Source organism: Eublepharis macularius, chromosome 15, assembly GCF_028583425.1.
Source record: "Eublepharis macularius isolate TG4126 chromosome 15, MPM_Emac_v1.0, whole genome shotgun sequence".
In the NCBI taxonomy this organism is placed as follows: Eukaryota; Metazoa; Chordata; class Lepidosauria; order Squamata; family Eublepharidae; genus Eublepharis; species Eublepharis macularius.
The window spans coordinates 52330713-52351068 of record NC_072804.1 but is presented as its reverse complement, the minus strand read 5'-3'; the positions used below and the strand labels follow the sequence as shown (position 1 = coordinate 52351068).

Here is a 20356-nt window from a genome sequence, read left to right as displayed (position 1 = left end):
CCCGTTTCAACATGTAGCTTTCCTTTGTTTACTCCAGACGGGCCTGATACCCCCATAATTGACCCCCAAGAGTCAGTTTATAACGAGGGCTCCACCCTCAATCTCTCCTGCTTTGCCATCTCCAACCCACCTGCAAACTATTCTTGGTGGTATAACGATCAACTACTGGAAGACCAGCATGAATCTCAGCTCCTGATTCCGGATCTCTCGGGAAGTAATGCCGGGATTTATACTTGTAATGCCACCAATGATAACACTGGTTACTTCAATGCCAGCAGCCTGGAGATCAGTATCCTGAGTGAGTAGTTCAAAGGTTCGGCTCGAGAGCATGGAATGACTTTGCCTTCCTCTGTCTTCAAGGAGAGCATGCTTCATCTCTAAAAATCAAAATTCAGTCAGTCTGACTCTGTCGTGTTGCCATTTTGGTTTCCTGTCTCCTTGGGGCCTTCTTTTCCAACCCACACGTGGGTGATTGCGATCTGTACCACCTGAATTTCAGTTCGAGAATTCTTACCAGATGGACTTCATGGTTGGACTTTCCTACTCTCGTACCTGACCATCTCTGCACCCAGTGGACTGTCCCTCTTTTTATCTGTTTTGATTATTGTTCCGAATCCATGGTTTTGACTAGGCTGTTGCATTGGTCAGATGCTGAACTGTTACCTTTCCACTCCTTCCACCAACTCACTTCAGTTGGACATTCCTTTTGCCTGTTTGCCCGACTGTCTCTCTCTATTCAACTTTGAATGATAATCACCAGTTCCTGGTGTACTATAAAACTTCTGTTCTTCAGGTCAAATCTAGTTGTTCTGTTGTGCCTCGATCAACCATTGTTATGACATTCAGTTTCTTTTGGACCTGAAGGTACACTATTGTTTCCTGCCAATCAGGAATAATCAGTACACATTGTGTGCAAGTTCTTGGCATCGCTTCTCCTTTGTGTGTCCTCCTTCATCAGACCCTTTCTTTCTACAGCTGTAATGGTCATCGTGTGCTTCAACTTGGATGGCCTCTGCTCTGGGTGAGAAGCTAGGCCCAACCAGCTGATATTCACCTGAGTGAAGCAGCTCCTGTATTCTCTTTCCTTCTGAGTGCTTGTCTGCCTTACCCTGGCTCCATTCTGGTTTTCACCCCGAATTTCTCCAACCTTCATGGATGAACTACTCTGTCCCGAAACTTCTCCACGGCTTTGCACTGAGTCTTCTGATAAAATCTGTTCCGTGAGGAGCAAACTCTGTTATCTCTTTCCCTGTTATCAAGTCTTCAGACGTTATCACAATGGTGACACTACTAGCATGGCTCTGTCTTCCATGGTGCATGAACTACTAGTGGGATCACTATAACCAGCAACTGTATTCCTTGGTTTTTTTCATTATCAACTTACGTGTCCTTTCTTCTTATCCAGTGCCGCTTTAATTTTCATCCTCCACTGATCATGTCTTGCATCAACAAATTTGTGTATCTCAAAGGTGATGATCCATTAAGATGAAGATTTTCTCTCCAGCTCTTCCTGTCCATCAGCTTTCTCCGAATTGCTGAAAGATTTAATGTTAGGAAGGTCCCATAAATGAATGAACGCCATTTCACCTCTCCTCGACAAATGGATCACTCCATTGCTTCTTAAATGGCAGCAGGAGATTGGAACATGGAAGTCAAGAACAAGTTAACTACCCTGCGAAGACCCAATTTATCCTTTTTTTTACTTCCAATAATTCCCATCCTTCCCCACTGCCTTCCCCTCTTTTCTCTCTCTGCAGAACGTGTGTCTAATGTCACCATCGTCAGTCACCCCGAAAAGGCCATTGAAAATCAGCCCACAGTTCTGAACTGCTCTTCTGCAGGCTCCAATGTTTCCTACATCTGGTTAAAAGGGAACCAGAAACTGACATCGGGAGATCGCATCTCTCTGAATAACAGCAGCCTCATATTCAACCCAACCAGCCGGAATGACTCGGGCAACTATAGCTGCTATGGATATAACAGCTTCTCCAACTCCAGAGCCACCTACTGGCTGGATGTCTTCTGTAAGTTTTGCTTTATCATTGAGGGAGGGTTTAGACCATCCTAAAATCACAGCATGTGTGGAATTGGCTCAAGCCCTGAAGAGTGCAGGTTTATAACTTATGTATATCGTTAGCTTTTAAAAGACCAATAATATAGATATACTCAGAGAAGTGGGAGAATAGAAGACGCTCTCCTTTGAGTTCATTCCCAGTTGGGAATCACATATCCTAAATAATCACCAATTCATTTCTTGTTTTTAAACCCCCCAAAATCTATTTTATAATGAAGGATAATGATTCTTATATAAGTTAAAGTGATTGCATATAATATTAACGAACACTAAACTTTTATCTTATCAATGCATTAATTCTTTCAAATATAAATGTTTTAAAACACTCTGATTAGGATATCTGTTCTAACTCCATAAAACCTGATTCCAGTTTTAATACCCAAATCTTACCAATATTTTCCCTGCCCTCTCTAAGTTTAGCTCAGTGTAGAAACAAAACCATGCCTCCGATTCTTTTTAGCCTGTCCTTTAAACAAAGGTCCTCAGAGCCAATTCCATTCTAACGATTGCAATAAAAGATGTTGATAATTTCTTGCTGGTTAAAGGGGCCTACATCATCTGTGTATCCCCCCAATACAAATCTTGGTGGGAATCGGGGCTTTTTTTCAGCGGGAACGCGGGGGAACCGAATTCCGGAACCTCTTGAAAATGGTCACATGGCTGGTGGCCGCGCCCCCTGATCTCCAGAGGGGAGTTTAGATTGCCCTACACGCCGCCAAGCGGCGCGTAGGGCAATCTAAATTCCCCTCTGTCTGGAGATCAGGGGGCGGGGCCACCAGCCATGTGACCATTTTCTCCGCGGGCTACCCACTGAGTTCCACCACCCCTTTTCCCAGAAAAAAAGCCCTGGTGGGAATACTTGTATTATATGTGAAATCACAGTTGTAACAGGCTCTGCCACCTTCCTCCAAAGAGATTGGATTTTTACATGTCTTTGCTGCATATTTCTATTCTTGGCAATACAGATTGAACATCACCAACACATGTCTGATTTCTCTGCATTAAATTTACTGATTTGGACAGGTGTGAGACTGAAAAATTTGCAGGTCTCTAATTGCCTTAACAAAAATTGAAGATATCTAATTACCTTAACGAAGAACATGTTCCAAATTTCTTCTCGTACCTCCCTCTTACAATATCCACTCCATCCAACCCACTGGGATACTGCTTTACCATCTAACTCTTATAACAGGAGTGCAGTGCATACTCTGTGGCTGTTTTTATGAGCTCTCTGAGGATTTAACCCCATATTATCAGAATATTTAAAATTACAAATGTCCTGCCTGAAATTATTGAAATAGGGGTGTCATTTATTATGGCATCGTGTGTATTCTGACCTTGCAGTCTCTCTCCTCATTTCCCCCCCAAACCTAGAACCTTAGAAATAGCTAGCACTTTCCCGAAATTGTGAATTAACCAAGATCTTATCCTAGATTCATTTTAGGAGCCAGTAGGGTATAGTAATTAGAGTGTTGGATTATGACCTGGGAGACCCAGGTTCGAATTGCGGTTCCGCCATGGAAGCTTGCTGGGTGACCTTGGGTCAGTCACTCAGCCTAACCTACCTCAGCTGTCTATAGTGAAGATAAAATTGAGAAGAGGAGAATTGTTGTAAGGTACTTTGCATCCCCATTGTGGAGAAGGGTGGAGTATAAATGAATTAAAATAAAATCATTATGAAGGGTCAGTATAATTGGAGATAACATCAGCTTTGCTTCCCCCCACCCCCCGCAATCTGTAACAGAATACAGATACCATATATCTTTGTTTTCGTTTGGGCCTGTTGTAGGATTTTTCAGTGGCCCCTCTAATCCATATTCTTCTGGCTGGCTCAAAAGAGAGTCACCTTGTTCAAAAATAAAAGTTATCAGCGTCATTATGTATGTTACTAAAAATATTTCGGAGGCCTTCATTCATTCCTTGCTCCCGTTTTTGATGTATTATACATCATCTTTGATACTACCATATATAATTTTCTAATTAAACTTCTCCATTTCACCAGGATAACAGCAATAAAGAGTATTGATACCATTAAAAATATAACAGTTCTGGGAGATCAGTTTTTTACCAAACCAACTTTTGTAGTCCATGATAAGTTTAGTTTGTTGCTCTGTTTCTAATCAAAGGAATATACAGTAATTGAGTTTAAATAACTTTTTTATCATCTAATGATAATCTCAACACTTAAGGGTTGTAGAGGCAGGCAATGGCAAACCTCCTCTGTTAGTCTTTTGCCATGTAAACCCCACCAGGGTTGCCATAAGTCAACTCTGACTTGAGGGCACTCTCCACCACCAAGAATTTTATATCCTTTCTCCATGGACATTAGAAACTGGCTATTATATTGCACATTTGATTTAATGCTATACATTCTGGATGTGTTTTGTTCCATTTATACTCCAGACATTTGACCATAACTTTTAATCATTTTTAAGGCTCCTTTAAGAGAAATAACGGAATCTATTAACGTGGGAGCTATATCATCCATTTCAGGACCTTGACAATATTATATGGTCATAAGAATACTTCAGTGATCAATACAAACAAAACTGGCAAGAGGGCATCCTGGCCTTGTCCGTCATCTCCCACAACGTACTCCAGATCTGGATTTGCAAAAATCTTTCCTTTTAAGAGAGGGTTGTTGTGACCACCTTCTGCTCCTTATATAAAATTCCTGAAAGCTACAATCCCATCCAAGTTTTTAGAACGGACAGAAGATCATTGTAGGTGCAATTATAAGTGATCTTCAGATAACAGAGATCAGTTCCCCCGGAGAAAATGGCTGCTTTGTAGGCTGTACTCCATGACATTATACCCTGCTGAGGTCCCGCCCCACCTTAAACCACACAGTCCATGGGTTTCCAAATCCCCAGAAATTTCCCAAGTCGGAGTTATTTTATTTTTATTTGTTGGATTTATATCCCACTCTCCCCATAAGCAGGCTCAGGGCAGGTCACAACATCATAAAACCACAGTTTAAAATACAATAAATAACAGTTAAAATCATAAAACAATAAAATCAATAGATCTCATTGGATTAGGGTTGCCAGCCTCCAGGTAGTGTCTGGAGATCTCCCGGAATTGCAACTGGTCTCCAGGTCACAGAGGTCAGTTCACCTGGAGAAAATGGCAACTTCTGGGGTGGACTCTATGGAATTATGCCATGCCAACCCATACCCCACTTTCTCCAGGTTTCACCCCCCCCCCTTAATCTCCAGGAATTTCCCAACTTGGAGCTGGCAACCCTACATTGGACAGTGGAGCGGAACAAAACAAAACAGGCAAGGAACCTTATTCTGATCTTGCAATCCTTCACTGGATCCCAAATAACAGTCAGTTCTGAAGTTACTCCTGCTCCGAGGACTGAATTTGAGAGATCTGCATTGCATGGAATCAGACCAGTGACTGGTTGTTTCCTTTTAGCTGTGGCCTAAATTTCTCCCATCTAATTCTATTTAGCTCATATCCTGCCCAATCCCCAATGTGAGTAGCAGACAAAACAGGTTTTCCAAAAAATGTAAATTAAAATGCTAACCCCCCCCCTGCCCAAATCTCCTTAGTTTGCATAACTTCCTTTGAAAATCTCCTCTGCTTCCTGTTTTGCTCTCTGTAACGATAATAAACTTAAACAAGAAGCTTGTAATCATTGTAGCTACGAAGGACTTCCAGCTGGTTTGGAACTAGTCATGGCTTCCTGCACTGAACCTGACTGATGGTAGTTTGATTGCTGGTCCACTTTGTTTACCAAAGCAATGGGTTTCCTAAAATAAAAGAGATTTCGTATTTGGCGTGTAGACACGCCCTAAGTAAACACCACATAGATGTGGAGGGAGTGGCTTAAAATCTCTCCGGGCAGCAGTTCCGGGATGTCTGAACAAGAGACGTCCATCTGCAATCCAGCTTCTTGTCAGAGAAGACCAATCCGGTGCCAAAAACACAGACATGTGCCGGACCAACCTACAATGCAATTGGTGGAAGATGGCTAGAAGTCTCAATTCCCTCTGATGTTTTTTTGCCTTCCCCCAACATATGACTCTCCTGTATTTGCTCTAGATGGGCCTGATGACCCCGTAATCAGCCCCCAGGGGCACGATTATGCGGAGGGCTCCCCCCTCACTCTCCACTGCTATGCCGACTCCAACCCAGCTTCCCAATACACTTGGTACTTTAATGAGAATGAACTGAGGAACGCTGAGTTTCCAATATCTAGTCTGGCTTTCAACCACTCTGGGAATTACACCTGCAATGCTTCCAATACGGAAACCAACCTTTCCAGCTCTGCAAGTTGGGAGATCAAGGTGTTTGGTGAGTATCCGCAGGACGGGTCCCACAAAATCTCTGCCACGGGCCCGCTGAGTGCCAAAGTGTTAAGGGATTTCAGGCCTAATGGCCGTAATAGTCGTATTTAGATGCATGTAGTTGTAGAGGGACGAAATGTTCTTTGAGGCAGTTCCCTGATCAGGACAGGAACGTAGTTATGTTGCATCCCGTGCTGAAAGCGTGGTTTAGGAGAGGTTGGCCCTTTAAACAGGATGACGGAGGTTTTTGAGCCCTTCAACAATAAAGGGAATGGCACCAGTTTGACTTGAAAGCAGAGCCATATGATCCCAGAGTCCTCACTGGGAATGCTGGTGGTTCTATCTGGAGCCCAATGGAAAGGAGACACGAGGCTGCCCAGGAGAATTGTAGTTTGTGGCTTTGGTTTGATTTGACCTGCAGCTTAAATGGCGTGACGATCACATGCAATGTCGTACACGTACATTTTTCTTACCTGCTTGCCATGATATTTAAATTGGTTGCACTCTGTCCTGCAGCTGTGGTGACTATGAGAAGCAAAACATCAGGGCTGGATTCTCTGTTAGCGGAGTATTCCTTAGCAGGGCTTTTTTTCAGCTGGAACGCGGGGGAACGGAGTTCTGGAACCTCTTGAAAATGGTCACATGGCTGGTGGCCCCGCCCCCTGATCTCCAGACAGAGGGGAGTTTAGATTGCCCTACGCGCCGCTTGCAGAATGGCATGAATTTATCATCTCTTATCACCATGATCCAGTATCCATAAGTCAACTATGACTTGAGGGCAAGTTTTCATTTTCATTCCTCTAGGCATTTAAGCCACTCTAGCCAGTAGCCCTGCTGTCTCCATTCTCCTAAAACCTTTTCAAAGTTTTCTAAGCTAGGCCGTTTCCACACTACTCACCTTCATCCGGAACGGGGCGCAACGTCACGAAGAAACCGTGGAAGATTGCGTCTTCTCGTGCGAGTTTTGCACGACGTCGCACAAAACTCGTGCGAGAAGACGCAATCTTCTGCAGTTTTTTCGCAATGTTGTGCCCCATTGCGGATGAAGGTGAGTAGTGTAAAAACGGCCCTTGTTACCATTGGATGAATATCACCTTATATCTGCACTGACTCATTCATTAATGCTTCTCTTCCTTATTCCATGTGCTTGTCTCTGGTTTTAGTGTTTGAATGTATCATTTAGAGACATTTCGTTATATTTAGCAGAAAACTGGGTAGTTTGATGACTTGCCCTAAGGTCACATAACCTAGTTCTAGAACAAGGTTTAGACACTTGTTCTGGTAGTTGTTTGTATTCATTGAGTGGTATAGGCCCAGATTATCCTGTCCTTTGCTGCTATTTTAGCCGTGTTCATCTCTAGAGCTTAAACATGCGTTCATAGGCATGATTTCTGGTGTGTCAAAGCCACAAAAAATATATATAGTCGATGCATACCATTAAGGTGCTAGCACGGTCAGCCAATCGGGGACAAGTGTTTGAGATAAAAATGCCTTGGACTGTACAGTTTTTTCCACAGGAATCCAAGGAAGCAAAGAAAGGGAAGAAATACCGCAAACCAGATTACATAAAAGGTTTTCCTCGGTTTTTCACATCAACTCATTTCTTATTCTTGCTGTCTCCCTATCCAGAATAGATGGCATTCACTTTTGCCTTCTGAGTGGTTTTTCACTCTCCATAAACCAAACCTAGCAATGTACACATTCTGACAGCAAATCAGTGCGCGTGAATATCTTTTTACCTGTCCTGTTTACTGTCTTCCACGGGACCCTTCCGTATATCCTAAGCTTTGATCTGATACCGGCAACCACCATTCAGTTTTCCAGCCCTTGGGTGTTACATCATTTTCTGTCCACCCACCCACCTGTATTCCTTCTTGCACTTCTCTTCCAACATTAATTACTGGATTCCCCACCACCCATCAGACTCTGCATGGCTTGTAAAATGAAGACTCCAAGTCAGAATTGTCAGTGGGATGTATCTTCTTTTGTAGTGCATTGCGTTAGAAAATTCTCTGCATGTCTTCTGTTCATTTTCTTCCCTGGGGCATGTTCTTATACCTTACACTGGACTGGAATCTTGATTGAAATTGTTCAGGCCACCCTTTCCACGGTCTGGTGCTCACAGCCTCTTATCCCACTGTCTTTTTTCAGGATCCTTTATTGCAGGGTTCCCCCCAACATGCTGCCTGTAGGCACTCTGTTACCTGCCAGAACTTCCCTTGATGCCTTCTGAGGGAGGTATTCTCTTTGGCTCCGCCTCCTGGGGACACCATTGTGGGTGTGGATCTACCTCCTGTGGCAGCCATTTTGGGGTGGCGTTTACTACCCCTCTCAAAATTCCAAAGGTGCCTGCAGGCTCTAAAAGGTTGGGGACCTCTACTTTACTCAGATCCTTACAATTTCTTTCCAGGATTCACCCATAATGAAAAATCTGTCTTCTCCATGAAACGTATCCACCTCTCCCCCCACCAGAAACTCCTACACTTGTCACTCCACGCTTCTTCTGTAGTTTTAAGTTCCTTCCTTCTTTTCTTTCGAGGAGAACGAATTATATGTATCATGATCTTTCGGCTTCTGGAAGATTTCTGGGGAACTTGAGTCCCTGAGAGCAGAACCACAAGTGACAAAAGGCACAGATTGGACACTTGTCTGCTTCCCTCAAGTTTTGATGGGAAATGTAGGCATCCTGGTCTCGCAGCTTCGCTCTCTGACTGCTGTCCAATGGACTTTTCAACTGTCACTTGTCCAACATTCCGCCAAGTTGCCTACATTTCCCATCAAAACTTGAGGGAAGCAGACAAGTGTCCAATCTGTGCCTTTTGTCACTTGTGGTTCTGCTCTGAGGCAAGGTGTGTGAAGCCTTCCCACACAGAAAGCCACACACACAAAAAATCCACCATAATTTCTCCCTCCTCCCCAACTCTTCTTTCCCTACAGCAATCGTTTCTAACGTAAGCATTGAAGGTCCTTCTGAAACCATTGAATATGATTCAGTGACCTTGAGTTGCATCTCTAATGGCAGCGAGGTCTCATACACTTGGTTTAAAGAGAACCAACGTTTAGAGGATGGAGACCACATCTCTCTCCTGGGCTCCAATCATGAAAGCCTCGTATTGAGCCCAGTCAATCGGTCCGATGCAGGTTCCTACACCTGCCATGGGATCAACAGTGTCAGCGAAGACACCAGCGATGCCTTTCCACTGGACGTGTTGTGTAAGTGTGGCACCGGTCTTTGTGCCTTACTCTTCTTGGGTGTTTCTTTGGCTCGTCTTTTAGTCTGCCGACATCCCCAGTACTCAGTATCTGTCCTCAAATTACTGTTTCGACAGCAAGTTTTGATGGTTGAACATATCTTTCACCTGCAGCCACTTCTTTGGCTGTGGAGAGATACTGAATGTTGGAGTAAGCGGACACCATCTTTGATATTCCTGGTCTCTCCCAACTTATGACTCTCCTGTATTTGCTCTAGATGGGCCTGATGACCCCATAATCAGCCCCCAGGAGCACTCTTACGTAGAGGGCTCCACCATCAGTCTCGTCTGCGATGCTCCCTCCAACCCAGTTGCTCAGTACACTTGGTTCTTTAATGAAACTGAGGAAATGGAGAACAGTTCCCAGCTCGTGATCTCTGATGCGTCTTTTGACAATTCTGGCAATTATACCTGCAATGCTACTAATGTTAAGACTGACAACAGCAGCGCTGTGACATGGGAGATCCAAGTGCTAGGTGAGTGTTTGTGGGGTTGATGCTGCAATCGAGCATGGAATTATTGCTGAGTATCAAACGCACATCTGCTTTAGTAGAAGTAAAGCAGTGATGAGACTAGATTGTCCAATGCGGGGAGACAAACCAGAGGAGAAGCTAAAACTACGATGTTCCCTTTTGCTTGCCCGTTGTTCACACAGGTTCCAGCTCTTAGGCGAGTTGCCTGTGTGCAAAATAGGGTTGCCAGGTCCCCTTATCCTCTGGTAGGAGGGAGCGACCGGGCACTCACTGTTTAGGATGTCTTTGTGCGTGCGCTAAGTGCATGAGTGCTCCCAGGGCGGGATGATGACATCACTTCCAGGAAGTGAAGAAATGGAGAACATCCAGGAAGTGATGTCATCACAGAGGGGCAGGGAGTGGATCCCAGCCCTACATAAGCAGTTCCTCTTCCTCCCATATCAACCTTTCTGTCACAATAGTTATCTTTCTGCCTTTGCTGGATCCTTCCACGTTTCCCAAATCTAGAACCGATGCCAACTGTGTCACTTTCCACTCAGTTGTGTATGTGCTGTTAGTGATACCACAGTATTCAGGCTAGATAAATCACATCTACCTCAGTGGTGCCTCCCTCTCTGTCCCCACAGCTTTCCTCACAGCGGTCTTCTGTATATCTGTCCCGTTTTCTATGTCTGTTGCACTCCCCTATAACTGTCCTAAATCTCAACTTCATCATCTGCCGTGAAATTTGGCATTAGATCATCTTCTGTTGAACCAGCAAACTTTATTCCGTTGTCTATATGTCTTCCAGGAGTCGTTTTTCAGGCTCCCTGCCATGGGACATGGCACGTCTCAGAGGGACATCCCATATAAAGCAATTGCTTGCCTCTGAAACTTCTGAACTGGGACCCCTCATGAGATATAGCTTCTTTGACTTTTGCAGGCCTTGACCATCTCCTTGTGACGGCTTTTGTTTATGTTCTTCCTGACTTTCTGTCCCTGCTGAGTGCACATGCCCTCAGACTGGATTTCAATCTTGATTTCAGCCACTTAGTGGATCTTCCTCACAAACTCCCAGCTTCTTCCCTCCGGGTTCATATTTCGGATGCTCTGTCAGTAATAAGTAGAAAAATGGATTATGGAAGGAAATGGTCTGTGTTTTTTTCCAAGGGCCAAACTGTGTGTCTGGTCACGCTTCATATCTGCCTTCGGTTTCAAAAATATGTATTTCGGGAAACAGTGACGGGATTTAATGAGGGCGAGTCGTTCTTCAGAGAGACAATGTTGCGGAGATGTTATTTTGTTTATCCCACTCACTCTGTAATTACTCTCTTGGATAATAGGAAGCTATTAATGGCCGTTGGGCATTAGTGCCCTTTTCAACTCTCTCTTTTTAATAACCAAAACCATTAAAATGAATGCAATTGCTGTGATTATACTTGCTTTACTATTAGTTCCTTGATGCCCTAGTCATTTTGTCCTGCTGACGCAGGGAAGGGACAAACTACAAGTTAAAAAGGGGGAATCCTTGTAGTAGTTCCATAACTAAATTGCCGATGTGAACATGCCATTTCCTTCATGGCTTAGTAGCTCAGAGAATTTCTTTCAGTATGCCGTTGTTGTTTAGAATAGATCTCTAGTACAGAAACCTCCTACACAGATTGGACTGGAAAGAGGCCAAGACCAGTTCAGTCATGGAGCTCTTACTTTGCCTGTATATGAATTCAATCTCTGGATACTTTGTCAGGTCCAAAATTCAGTCCCAGATAGGGTACATCTAGACCACAGGTCTAATCTGATTTAGTCGCTATTGCCTGCCCCCCAGATCACCTAGGGACTGTGGTTAGAGCTATAACTCTTTAACAGAATTCTCACCACAATTGGCATATAGTTTTCAGGATTTTCCTTTTGAGACATGGGTGGGAGGGTAGAACCCCTGTCAGTTAAAGTGGTATTAATTAGCATACAGGAAGTTTTTAAATATCCCGGACAGCACAACTGAGAAAGGCCCCCGCTTGAGGGCCTGGAGAACGGCCATATGCAATAGTGAGAGCCAGTGTAATGTAACAGTTGAATGTTGCAATAAGATCTGGAAGGACCCGAGTTTAAATCCACACAACCTCGCTGGTCATCCAGTATGCCCAGTCACTATCTTAGCCTAATCCACTTTACAGAGTTGCTGTGTAGATCACATGGGGAAGGGAGAATGATGCACACCATCCCGAGATCCTTAGAGGAAGAGTAAGGTAAAGGTAAAGGTATTCCCCTGTGCAAGCACCGAGTCATTACTGACCCATGGGGAGACATTGCATCATGACGTTTCTTGGCAGACTTTTTATGGGGTGGTTTGCCACTGCCTTCCCCAGTCATCTACACTTTACCCCCAGGAAACTGGGTACTCATTTTACCGATCTCGGAAGGATGGAAGGCTGAGTCAACCTTGAGCCAGCTACCTAAACCTGGCGTCTGCCAGGATTGAACTCAAGTCGTGAGCAGAGCTTGGGCTGCACTACTGCAGTTTACCACTCTGCGCCACAGGGTGCAGGGTTTTAAAAAATTAATAGATTTTTAGGGTTTTAAAAAGTAAGAGATTAGGTTAGTAACAGGTCTTAGCAAAGCAGGCAGCTCTTTATTATCCAGAATTGAGACCCTGTCCTTCAGGAACGCCAAGTGTAAAAGATGGAACAACCCCTGTAACTACTCCATGCCAAAGAAGCCTCCCTGAGGGCCAAACTACAAGTGACGAATGACACAGGTTGGACACTTGTCAGCTTCCCTCAAGTTTTGATGGGAAATGTAGGCAACTTGGCGGAATGTTGGACAAGTGACAGTTGAAAAGTCCATTGGACAGCAGTCAGAGAGCCAAGCTGCAAGACCAGGATGCCTACATTTCCCATCAAAACTTGAGGGAAGCTGGCAAGTGTCCAACCTGTGTCATTCATCACTTGTAGCTTGGCCCTGAACCTGCTCACAGGAAGGGCAGGGTATAAATCAAATAAATAAACAAATAAATAAAAATACAAGTCCCATCTGAGAGGTGACCAAACCAAGAATTCCTGCAGTTCACTGGCAACAGGTCCTGCCCATAACTCCATCCAGGATGACTTGAATAACCAGTCCCTTAGGGCTCCGCGGTGCAGATTCCAGGTCCCATGGCTCACAAAAGCTCATAGCCTACCACAAATTTTGTTAGTCTTATAGGACATAAATGACATAAATAAAATGTTCATGGGGATGGGCAGGACTCAAACGCTCTGTTCCTGTCATGGCGACACTCAGGGCTTTTTTTCAGCAGGAACATGGTGGAACGGAGTTCCGGCACCTCTTGAAAATGGTCACATGGCTGGTGGCCCCGCCCCCTGATCTCCAGACAGAGGGGAGTTTAGATTGCCCTCCGCACCACTGGAGCAGCATGGAGGGCAATCTAAACTCCCCTCTGTCTGGAGAACAGGGGGCGGGGCCACCAGCCATGTGACCATTTTCGCCAAGGGCGATTTAAACTTTTAAAAACTTTCCCCTTGTTCCAGCTGACCCAAAGTGTCATCATTGTGCAGTCCTAGGAGCATGCATGCACTTTGTGCACATACATGTGGCACCAGGGGCACCACCTGCCGCCAAGATTTGCCCCATGTGCTGGCAACCCACTGAGTTCCACCACCTCTTTCCCCAGGAAAAAAACCCACTTGTTTTTGTAAGGGGTGGAGCTGCCACCAGCTTCATTCCTGCCACTGCAGCTTTAGGAGGCTAATAAATCCTTCTATGGAAGGAGTTGGGGGAAACAGTTTAAGGCATAGTCAAGTGTTAATATGCGAAAGGTTGAATTTTCGGGTGTGTCATAACAGGAAATGTAGAGATCTGAAAAAGAGTCCTGGATGAAAGACTGGCTGAGTAACTTTCCCTTTGGAGAAGGGCTTTGGCTCAATGGTTGTGCATCTGCTTGGCATGCAAAAGGTCCCAGGTTCAATCTCCAGCATCTCCTGCTGAAAGGGCCATGAGAAAGCCTCTACCGGAGACCCTAGAGAGCCACTGATAGTCTTAGACTATACTGATCTTGATGGCCCAATGGTTTGATTTGGTATGAGGCAGCTTCATGTGTTCATAGGTTCCCGTGTGCCCCTTGGTTGATCCCAGGGATTTGCCCCCTTGTCCACCGATTGCCCAGTGATTGGCGGGAAGTGGCCAACTCCAGGAGGTTGTCTACCACCAGCAGACAGCTCAGGAATGCAAAGCATGTGTGGTCCCAGCACGCATGGTGTCATGCCTCAGGTGGGGTGAGGCACCTTACACTGCCACCACTCTGGGATTTAGGGTCCCTTGGGAAGGCCCAGAGTACCCTCCCAACCCTTCTGACCTCCGTAACTTGGCCAATAAACAGCCGTGAAGACTCAGCCGAGTAACAACAAACAAAAGGATTTATTTACAAGGAGGTCAGTTAATCAATCAAACAAGCAAGGTGCATTAGCAACAATAGATGGGTAAAAGCAAAATAAACAAAAGGCCCTAGTGCAAACTGAACTCACTGTCCATCTGTCTGCCAGGCCTGTCTTCTCACCCTACCTGGATGAGGGCCTCTCCCCCTAGCAGAAATCTCCTCCGGCCTGCTCCCTGGGAGAAAGAAGAACACAGGCTTTTTCCCTCCCAGACTTATATAGCACCAGCCCCCTGTGTTCTGATTGGCCAAAAAGGGCGCCAAAATGGCCCAGGGACTCCTGGGAATTGTAGGCAGGCCTACTCCCACTGCTAACAGGTGTCTGAGGCCTTGCTAGGCCTTCCTGGCACAGCCAGATCATGACACATGGCTACATCACTTCTAGATGTGATGTCGTCGTGCCAGCCGTGGGAGCATTCCTGTGCTTCATTTGGGGCCGACTTGGGTCCCAAATGGGCCGAATTGGCCCCATGCAGAGTGCGGGAGTGCTCCCTCGTGGCAAAGGTGATAACATCACTTCCGGAAGTGACATCATAATGTCAGCCTGAGGGCTGAAGAGGATCCTCGTGGACAGCACGAGGTAAGGGCCAGCTGTCCCTACCCTCCCGGCAGGAGTTGAGAGGGTACTTGCAAGTCTATGTGTTCAGCCTGAGATTCTGAGCAGAGTTCAGTCATTGCCAACAGAACCCCCATGCAACTGATGCATTTGCCGTTGGGCCTGAGCCACCCCAGTGGCGCCATGTGGGTGGTTTTAAACTCTTAGGCATCCTTTTCCCAACTGTGCCTTCACGGCTCAGGAAAGATGGGTTTGTATGCATTTGAATGAATTGTCATATGCAAACGAGCACTCACTGTGGCTGGTTTTCAGCTGTGTGTGTGGTGGCAGCTACAGTCATCCATCCTCACCCTGTGCAGGGAGGTATTAGTCAGAAGAGCTTCCAAGAAGGGCCTGAAGCATTTTCCCAGGGCAGGGCATGCTTGTCTCCTTTGGGCATGCATTTTTATTTTATACCCATACTCACTGCCACCAGGGCATGTGTAGGATCGCCAGCTCTGGGTTGGGAAATCCCTGGAGATTAAGGATGGAACCTAGGGAGGGGGGTTAGGGAAGGGAGGGACCTAGCTGGGGTCTACTGGCATAGAGTGCACTCACCAAAGCAGCCATTTTCTCCAGGGGAAATGATCTCTGTCATCTGAAGTTCAGCTGTGACACCAGGAGATCTCCAGAGCATACCTGGAGGTTGGCAGCCTTGCACATGGCACTTCACTGCATGAGCAAGAAGAGAGTTCCCCACCTGCAAGGAATTCACAATCCATAATCCTGGTCAGCAACTAGTTGCCCTGTTACCAAAGACCCTGTGATTAAGTGGTTGGGTTGCAAGTCAGCACTCTGCTGGTTCGACTCCCACTCCTGCTGTGAGCTCAGCAGGTGGACTTGGGTGAGCCTCTCCTCTCAGCTCACCTCTTTAACTGGAGTGTGAGGATAATAATAACACTGACTTTGTTCACCACTTTGAGTGGGGCACTGATCTGTCTAGAATAGTGGTATATAAGTGCTAATGTTGTAGTTGGAGAGCCAGTTTATAGCTGGAGAGCCAGTTTGGTGTAGTGGTTAAGAGCATGGGACTCTAATCTGGAGAGCTGGGTTTGATTCCCCACTCCTCCGCTTGAAGCCAGCTGGGTGACGTTGGGTCAATCTCAGCTCTTTCAGAGCTCTCTCAGCCCCACCCACCTCACAGGGGGATTATTGTTGTGGGGATAATAATGACATACTTTGTAAACCATTCTGAGTGGGCATTAAATTGTCCTGAAGGGCAGTATATACATCGAATGTTATTATTATTGTTGTTGTTGTTTCCATTTTGGTTGTGTGAGTGGGAACTCTAGGGGTGCTCCTAGTGATTCAGGGGTCCTGAGGTCTAGGATGGGGCCCCAGATCCAGGGGCGGCGCAAGGGTCTGCCATGCTCGCGGCCGGCCGGGTGCCCCCGCGCACACATGAGCGTGCGCGCACCGGCCTGCGTGATGACGTCATGTGTGACGTCATCACGGGAGCGCGCGCACCGCCGCCCGCCCAATTGCTGCAGCGGGCGGCCTCCGAGCTCTCCCGCTTGGTTGCCTGCGCCGCCGCAGATGCCTGCCTGCGGTGGCTGCGCCTGGCCGGGGGCTTGTGCTGGTGGCGGCAGCGGCGTGGGGTGGGAAAGATAGGAGGCTGGTCCTTTGTGGTGCGCGCTCCCGCCTGCCGCACCTCCTCCGGCGCTCCCTCCGGCACCCCGCGCCTGCGGCCACCGCCTACCTGGCCTTAATAGGCGCGCCGGCCCTGCCCAGATCACTGCCACACACACCCCACACCAGCCCTCACTACCAGGGCCAAGCAAGGTCAGCCCTCACCCCATGTGAGGGCGGGTGTGGTGTGCTGTCGGAGCCTCTGACAGAGTGGGCATGAGTGGCAGCAATGAGAAGCTGCTGTTTTTCTTCTCCCCACCCCAATCAGGCAGATGGGGCTGGGGGCAGTCAGGGTCCCCCACCGCATGGGGCTCAGGGGAGCTGCCCCTGTTGTCCATTGGCTAAGACTGCCCCTGAGGATGTGCAAGCTGCCGTTTGCAAGCTTGTAATCGAAAGCATGTCAACAACGACAGAGCAGAGCGTACCCTTGGTGTAGTGGTTAAAGTTTTAGATTAAGATCTGGGAGACCCAGGTTTGAATCCTTCCCCTCTCTGCCATGGAAGCTCAATAGGTGACCTTGACCCAATCTCACACTCTCACCTAACCGACCACCCAGGCTTGCTGAGCATAACACGGAGAGAAGAGAAACCAGTGTCCACCACCCATGGAGGGAGGGCGGGATGAAAATGTACCAGATAAATAAACAAAGGAGGCAAGAATGAGGAGGGAAGGTTGTGGGCAACTACAGAACACCATGGGGCCACCATGAGTTGGTTATGACTTGACAGCACCCTTTGCCTTGTCTGTATAGCCACGTGCTCTGTGTGGACTAGAAATGGCTGGGTCAGTCAATTGCTTTTGATGCAGGTACATTACGGAATTTCTTATTCCCACAACAGGCTGCCTGTTGGCTCTCTGCATGAGTCCCTGATCTGGGCATGCCTCCTTCCAATCAATATTTCATGCAGAAATATGGATGGGGGGGGCTTGTCTTGAGGGTGCATAATTCTTGCTCTTACATACTGTAAAAGTAAACCTTTTCTGGTGTTCGAATAAAGCAAGCCCCGCCTCTTAGCAGTTTAGAAACAGGGTTTGAAGAGTGCTTATGCTCTTTAGATACCTCTGTGTCCATCTGGCAAAATTTGTAAAAGTTAACTGGTCTATGAGGTATGGGATGGATGTCGCAGAAGGGCACGGGAGGAAACAAGCACTTCTGCATACGAGGGCTGAAAGTTCCCCTTTCAATAAAATGCAGCAGAAGGCTATGCAGAGAAGTTAGAAGAGGAAACAGGTGTGAATAATGATCCAGGCGCTGTCACCAGGCTGTCAGCTTGTTGTGACTCAACTCAAATCATCTCATCGTGCAAGCAAATCAGATTGGACTGTATGGGTGCATCTTGTACATCAATGAGAACTGGATTGAAACATGGCTGCCGAAAATCCAGAAGCCAGAGAAATGGTTGAATAAGATTTCCAGGGAGCAGGGCTTGCTTTTCTCCCCGGCTGGCCAAATACCTCGTGCAAAGCAACAAAACCTGCAGAATAAATCCAGCCAATATGATCATCTGGAACGGATAATTCGCACACAGAACCCAGATTTTTCTTGATGCAAAACTGGAATTGCCTGACTTAGAGAATTTTAATTTAATTTAGTGTGGGTTCATCGTTGCTGAAAGTCAGATAGTTTTCCGCTAAGCAATCATTTGCGGTCTTTTAAGGGGCTGGGCTGTGGGGTGTTGGACAATAGCAGTTCTGGGAAACCCTGGGCCCAGGGGTGTCCACCTGAATTGTAGAGGGCCACTTCAGTTGGCAGCGGTATCATGTGCAGTTCTAGGACTTTGTGGCATCATGTGGCTTGCTGACAGGATGAACTAAATGGCTGGCTAGACTGAGAGATTGTGGGGTTTATTGCCCAAAGCTGCTTACTCCGGCCTGCTGTTTGTTCTGTCGTTTCTCTCCTGGGATTTACAGATCCTTTCGGTTTGCCTTTGTCTGCCACTCCACTTCTTTACCTATTTATTATTCACTGAGCCATCTGTGAACTTAAAGCTGGCTGATGGGATGGATCTGTCCACAAGCTCCTTTACTTGGAATATATCCCCCAGTGCTATAATATTTTGAATTGGAAAAGTCACAATTGTGTTTGCACGGTGCCAGCAGAAGAAATCTTGGACTCTTCCAGCCAAATATGCAGAACTGGATGACTTGCTCCGTTAGGAACTAATTTAATATGTAACAGAACAACCAGCCCTAGCGTTCAGCAGAGAGAAGCGCCGGTTTCATGCAGGAGAGTTTGGTTGCCATGAAAGGGCAGCTAGTCAGCAATTAACTGTTAGCGTGAGAATTTGCAGCGCACACACCGTTTGGGTTTCCCACATCAGGCATAGGGTTACAAACCGTAAGGTGGGACTTGGCGTTCACTCAACAACTGTTCTTCAGATTTCAGAGGTCAGTTCTCCTGGAGAATGTGCTGACTTCGAAGGGCAGGCTGTATGGTATACCAGACTCTATACCATAGAGTCTAGGAGAAACAGAAGTCCTAGAGTGATATCACAACTCCATAGAGTGAAGGAGTCTATGGTATACCATAGAATCTAGGAGAAACGGAAGCCCTAGAGTGATATCACAACTCCACTGAGGCCTGTCCCAGATTCACCCTAGGCACTGTCTCCAAATCTCCAGGAATTTCCCAAGCTGGAGTTGGTAATCCTATTCAGGAACCAGAATGTTGTCCCAGGGTAGGCTTGGGAGGTAATCTTGCTGAAACTGAGTAGAGCTGCATTCAGTCAATGCCTGGATGGGAGAGCTTTCCTCCCTGAGTTCTGAGTGGGATGTAAATGTAATAAGTCTGTTGTGCCAAGATTGTACTAGCAGAAGCTGGCACATGTAGGAAGAGGTCCTGTTTTTAGAATGTGTTTGTTTATTCCGAGCATCTCTGTCCTACAAGCTCTCAGCCAATTTTGAGTCTCAAAGCAACTTCTGCCTGCGAATAAAACCTAAACCATAAAAATTAAAACAGTCAGTAAAAGCTCTGTGACCTTTCAATAGAGTAATTTTAGACTGGTTTTAACTGTGCCTCTTGGGCAGGGATCATATTTGTAAGCCGAACGGTATTCAGGACTCGATACTAAAGGAGAAATGTTTTAAATAAATAAGCATACTTAAAAACTCTGTCAAGCCACAGGAGCAGAAGACAGGTTTGGACTCTAAGTGGGGAAATAGTATTTTTTAATATTCCTCACCGAAAAAGAATTATTTTGCATAGAAAACTAGCATGACAGACAGAAGGAGGTTTGTCTGATGGCCTCTCCCTTTTCACTATGCTGGGAGATGTTCATGGGAACATTCAAGCATGCAGCCTCCCACACATACACGAAGCCTGTGTCCCAAAGCGAAACGTCGTGAACTCGACATTGCTGAATGCATAAGCCAGCCCTGTCTGGTTGAACAGCTCCCCCTCCAGCTGCATTCTTGGTTTTTTGTGCAGCCTGAATTTTTGTTTCCAGTTGTCCAGAAAAACAGTCAACCAGGGCTGGCCCAACCACTAGGCAAACCTAGCCGATTGCCCAAGACATCAAAGTTAGAGGGGTGCCTGTCCATAAAGGCCCATGCTGAATGGAGGGAGCATGGCCTTATACGGAATGAGACTATTGGCCTATCTAGGGATGCCGGCAACCTGGAGAAAAAA

General features: G+C 46.3%; 1 protein-coding gene across 1 annotated transcript in view; it reads left to right on the top strand.

Annotated features, from left to right (window-relative positions):
- LOC129342986 (carcinoembryonic antigen-related cell adhesion molecule 5-like) overlaps nt 1-20356 on the top strand; it is a 51539-nt gene that overhangs the window by 19720 nt on the left and 11463 nt on the right. Inside the window, exons 8-12 of the mRNA XM_054998945.1 lie at nt 38-298; nt 1758-2024; nt 6128-6379; nt 9310-9585; nt 9842-10099. Coding sequence (XP_054854920.1) covers nt 38-298; nt 1758-2024; nt 6128-6379; nt 9310-9585; nt 9842-10099 — 1314 coding nt within the window. The remainder of the gene's footprint in view (nt 1-37; nt 299-1757; nt 2025-6127; nt 6380-9309; nt 9586-9841; nt 10100-20356) is intronic.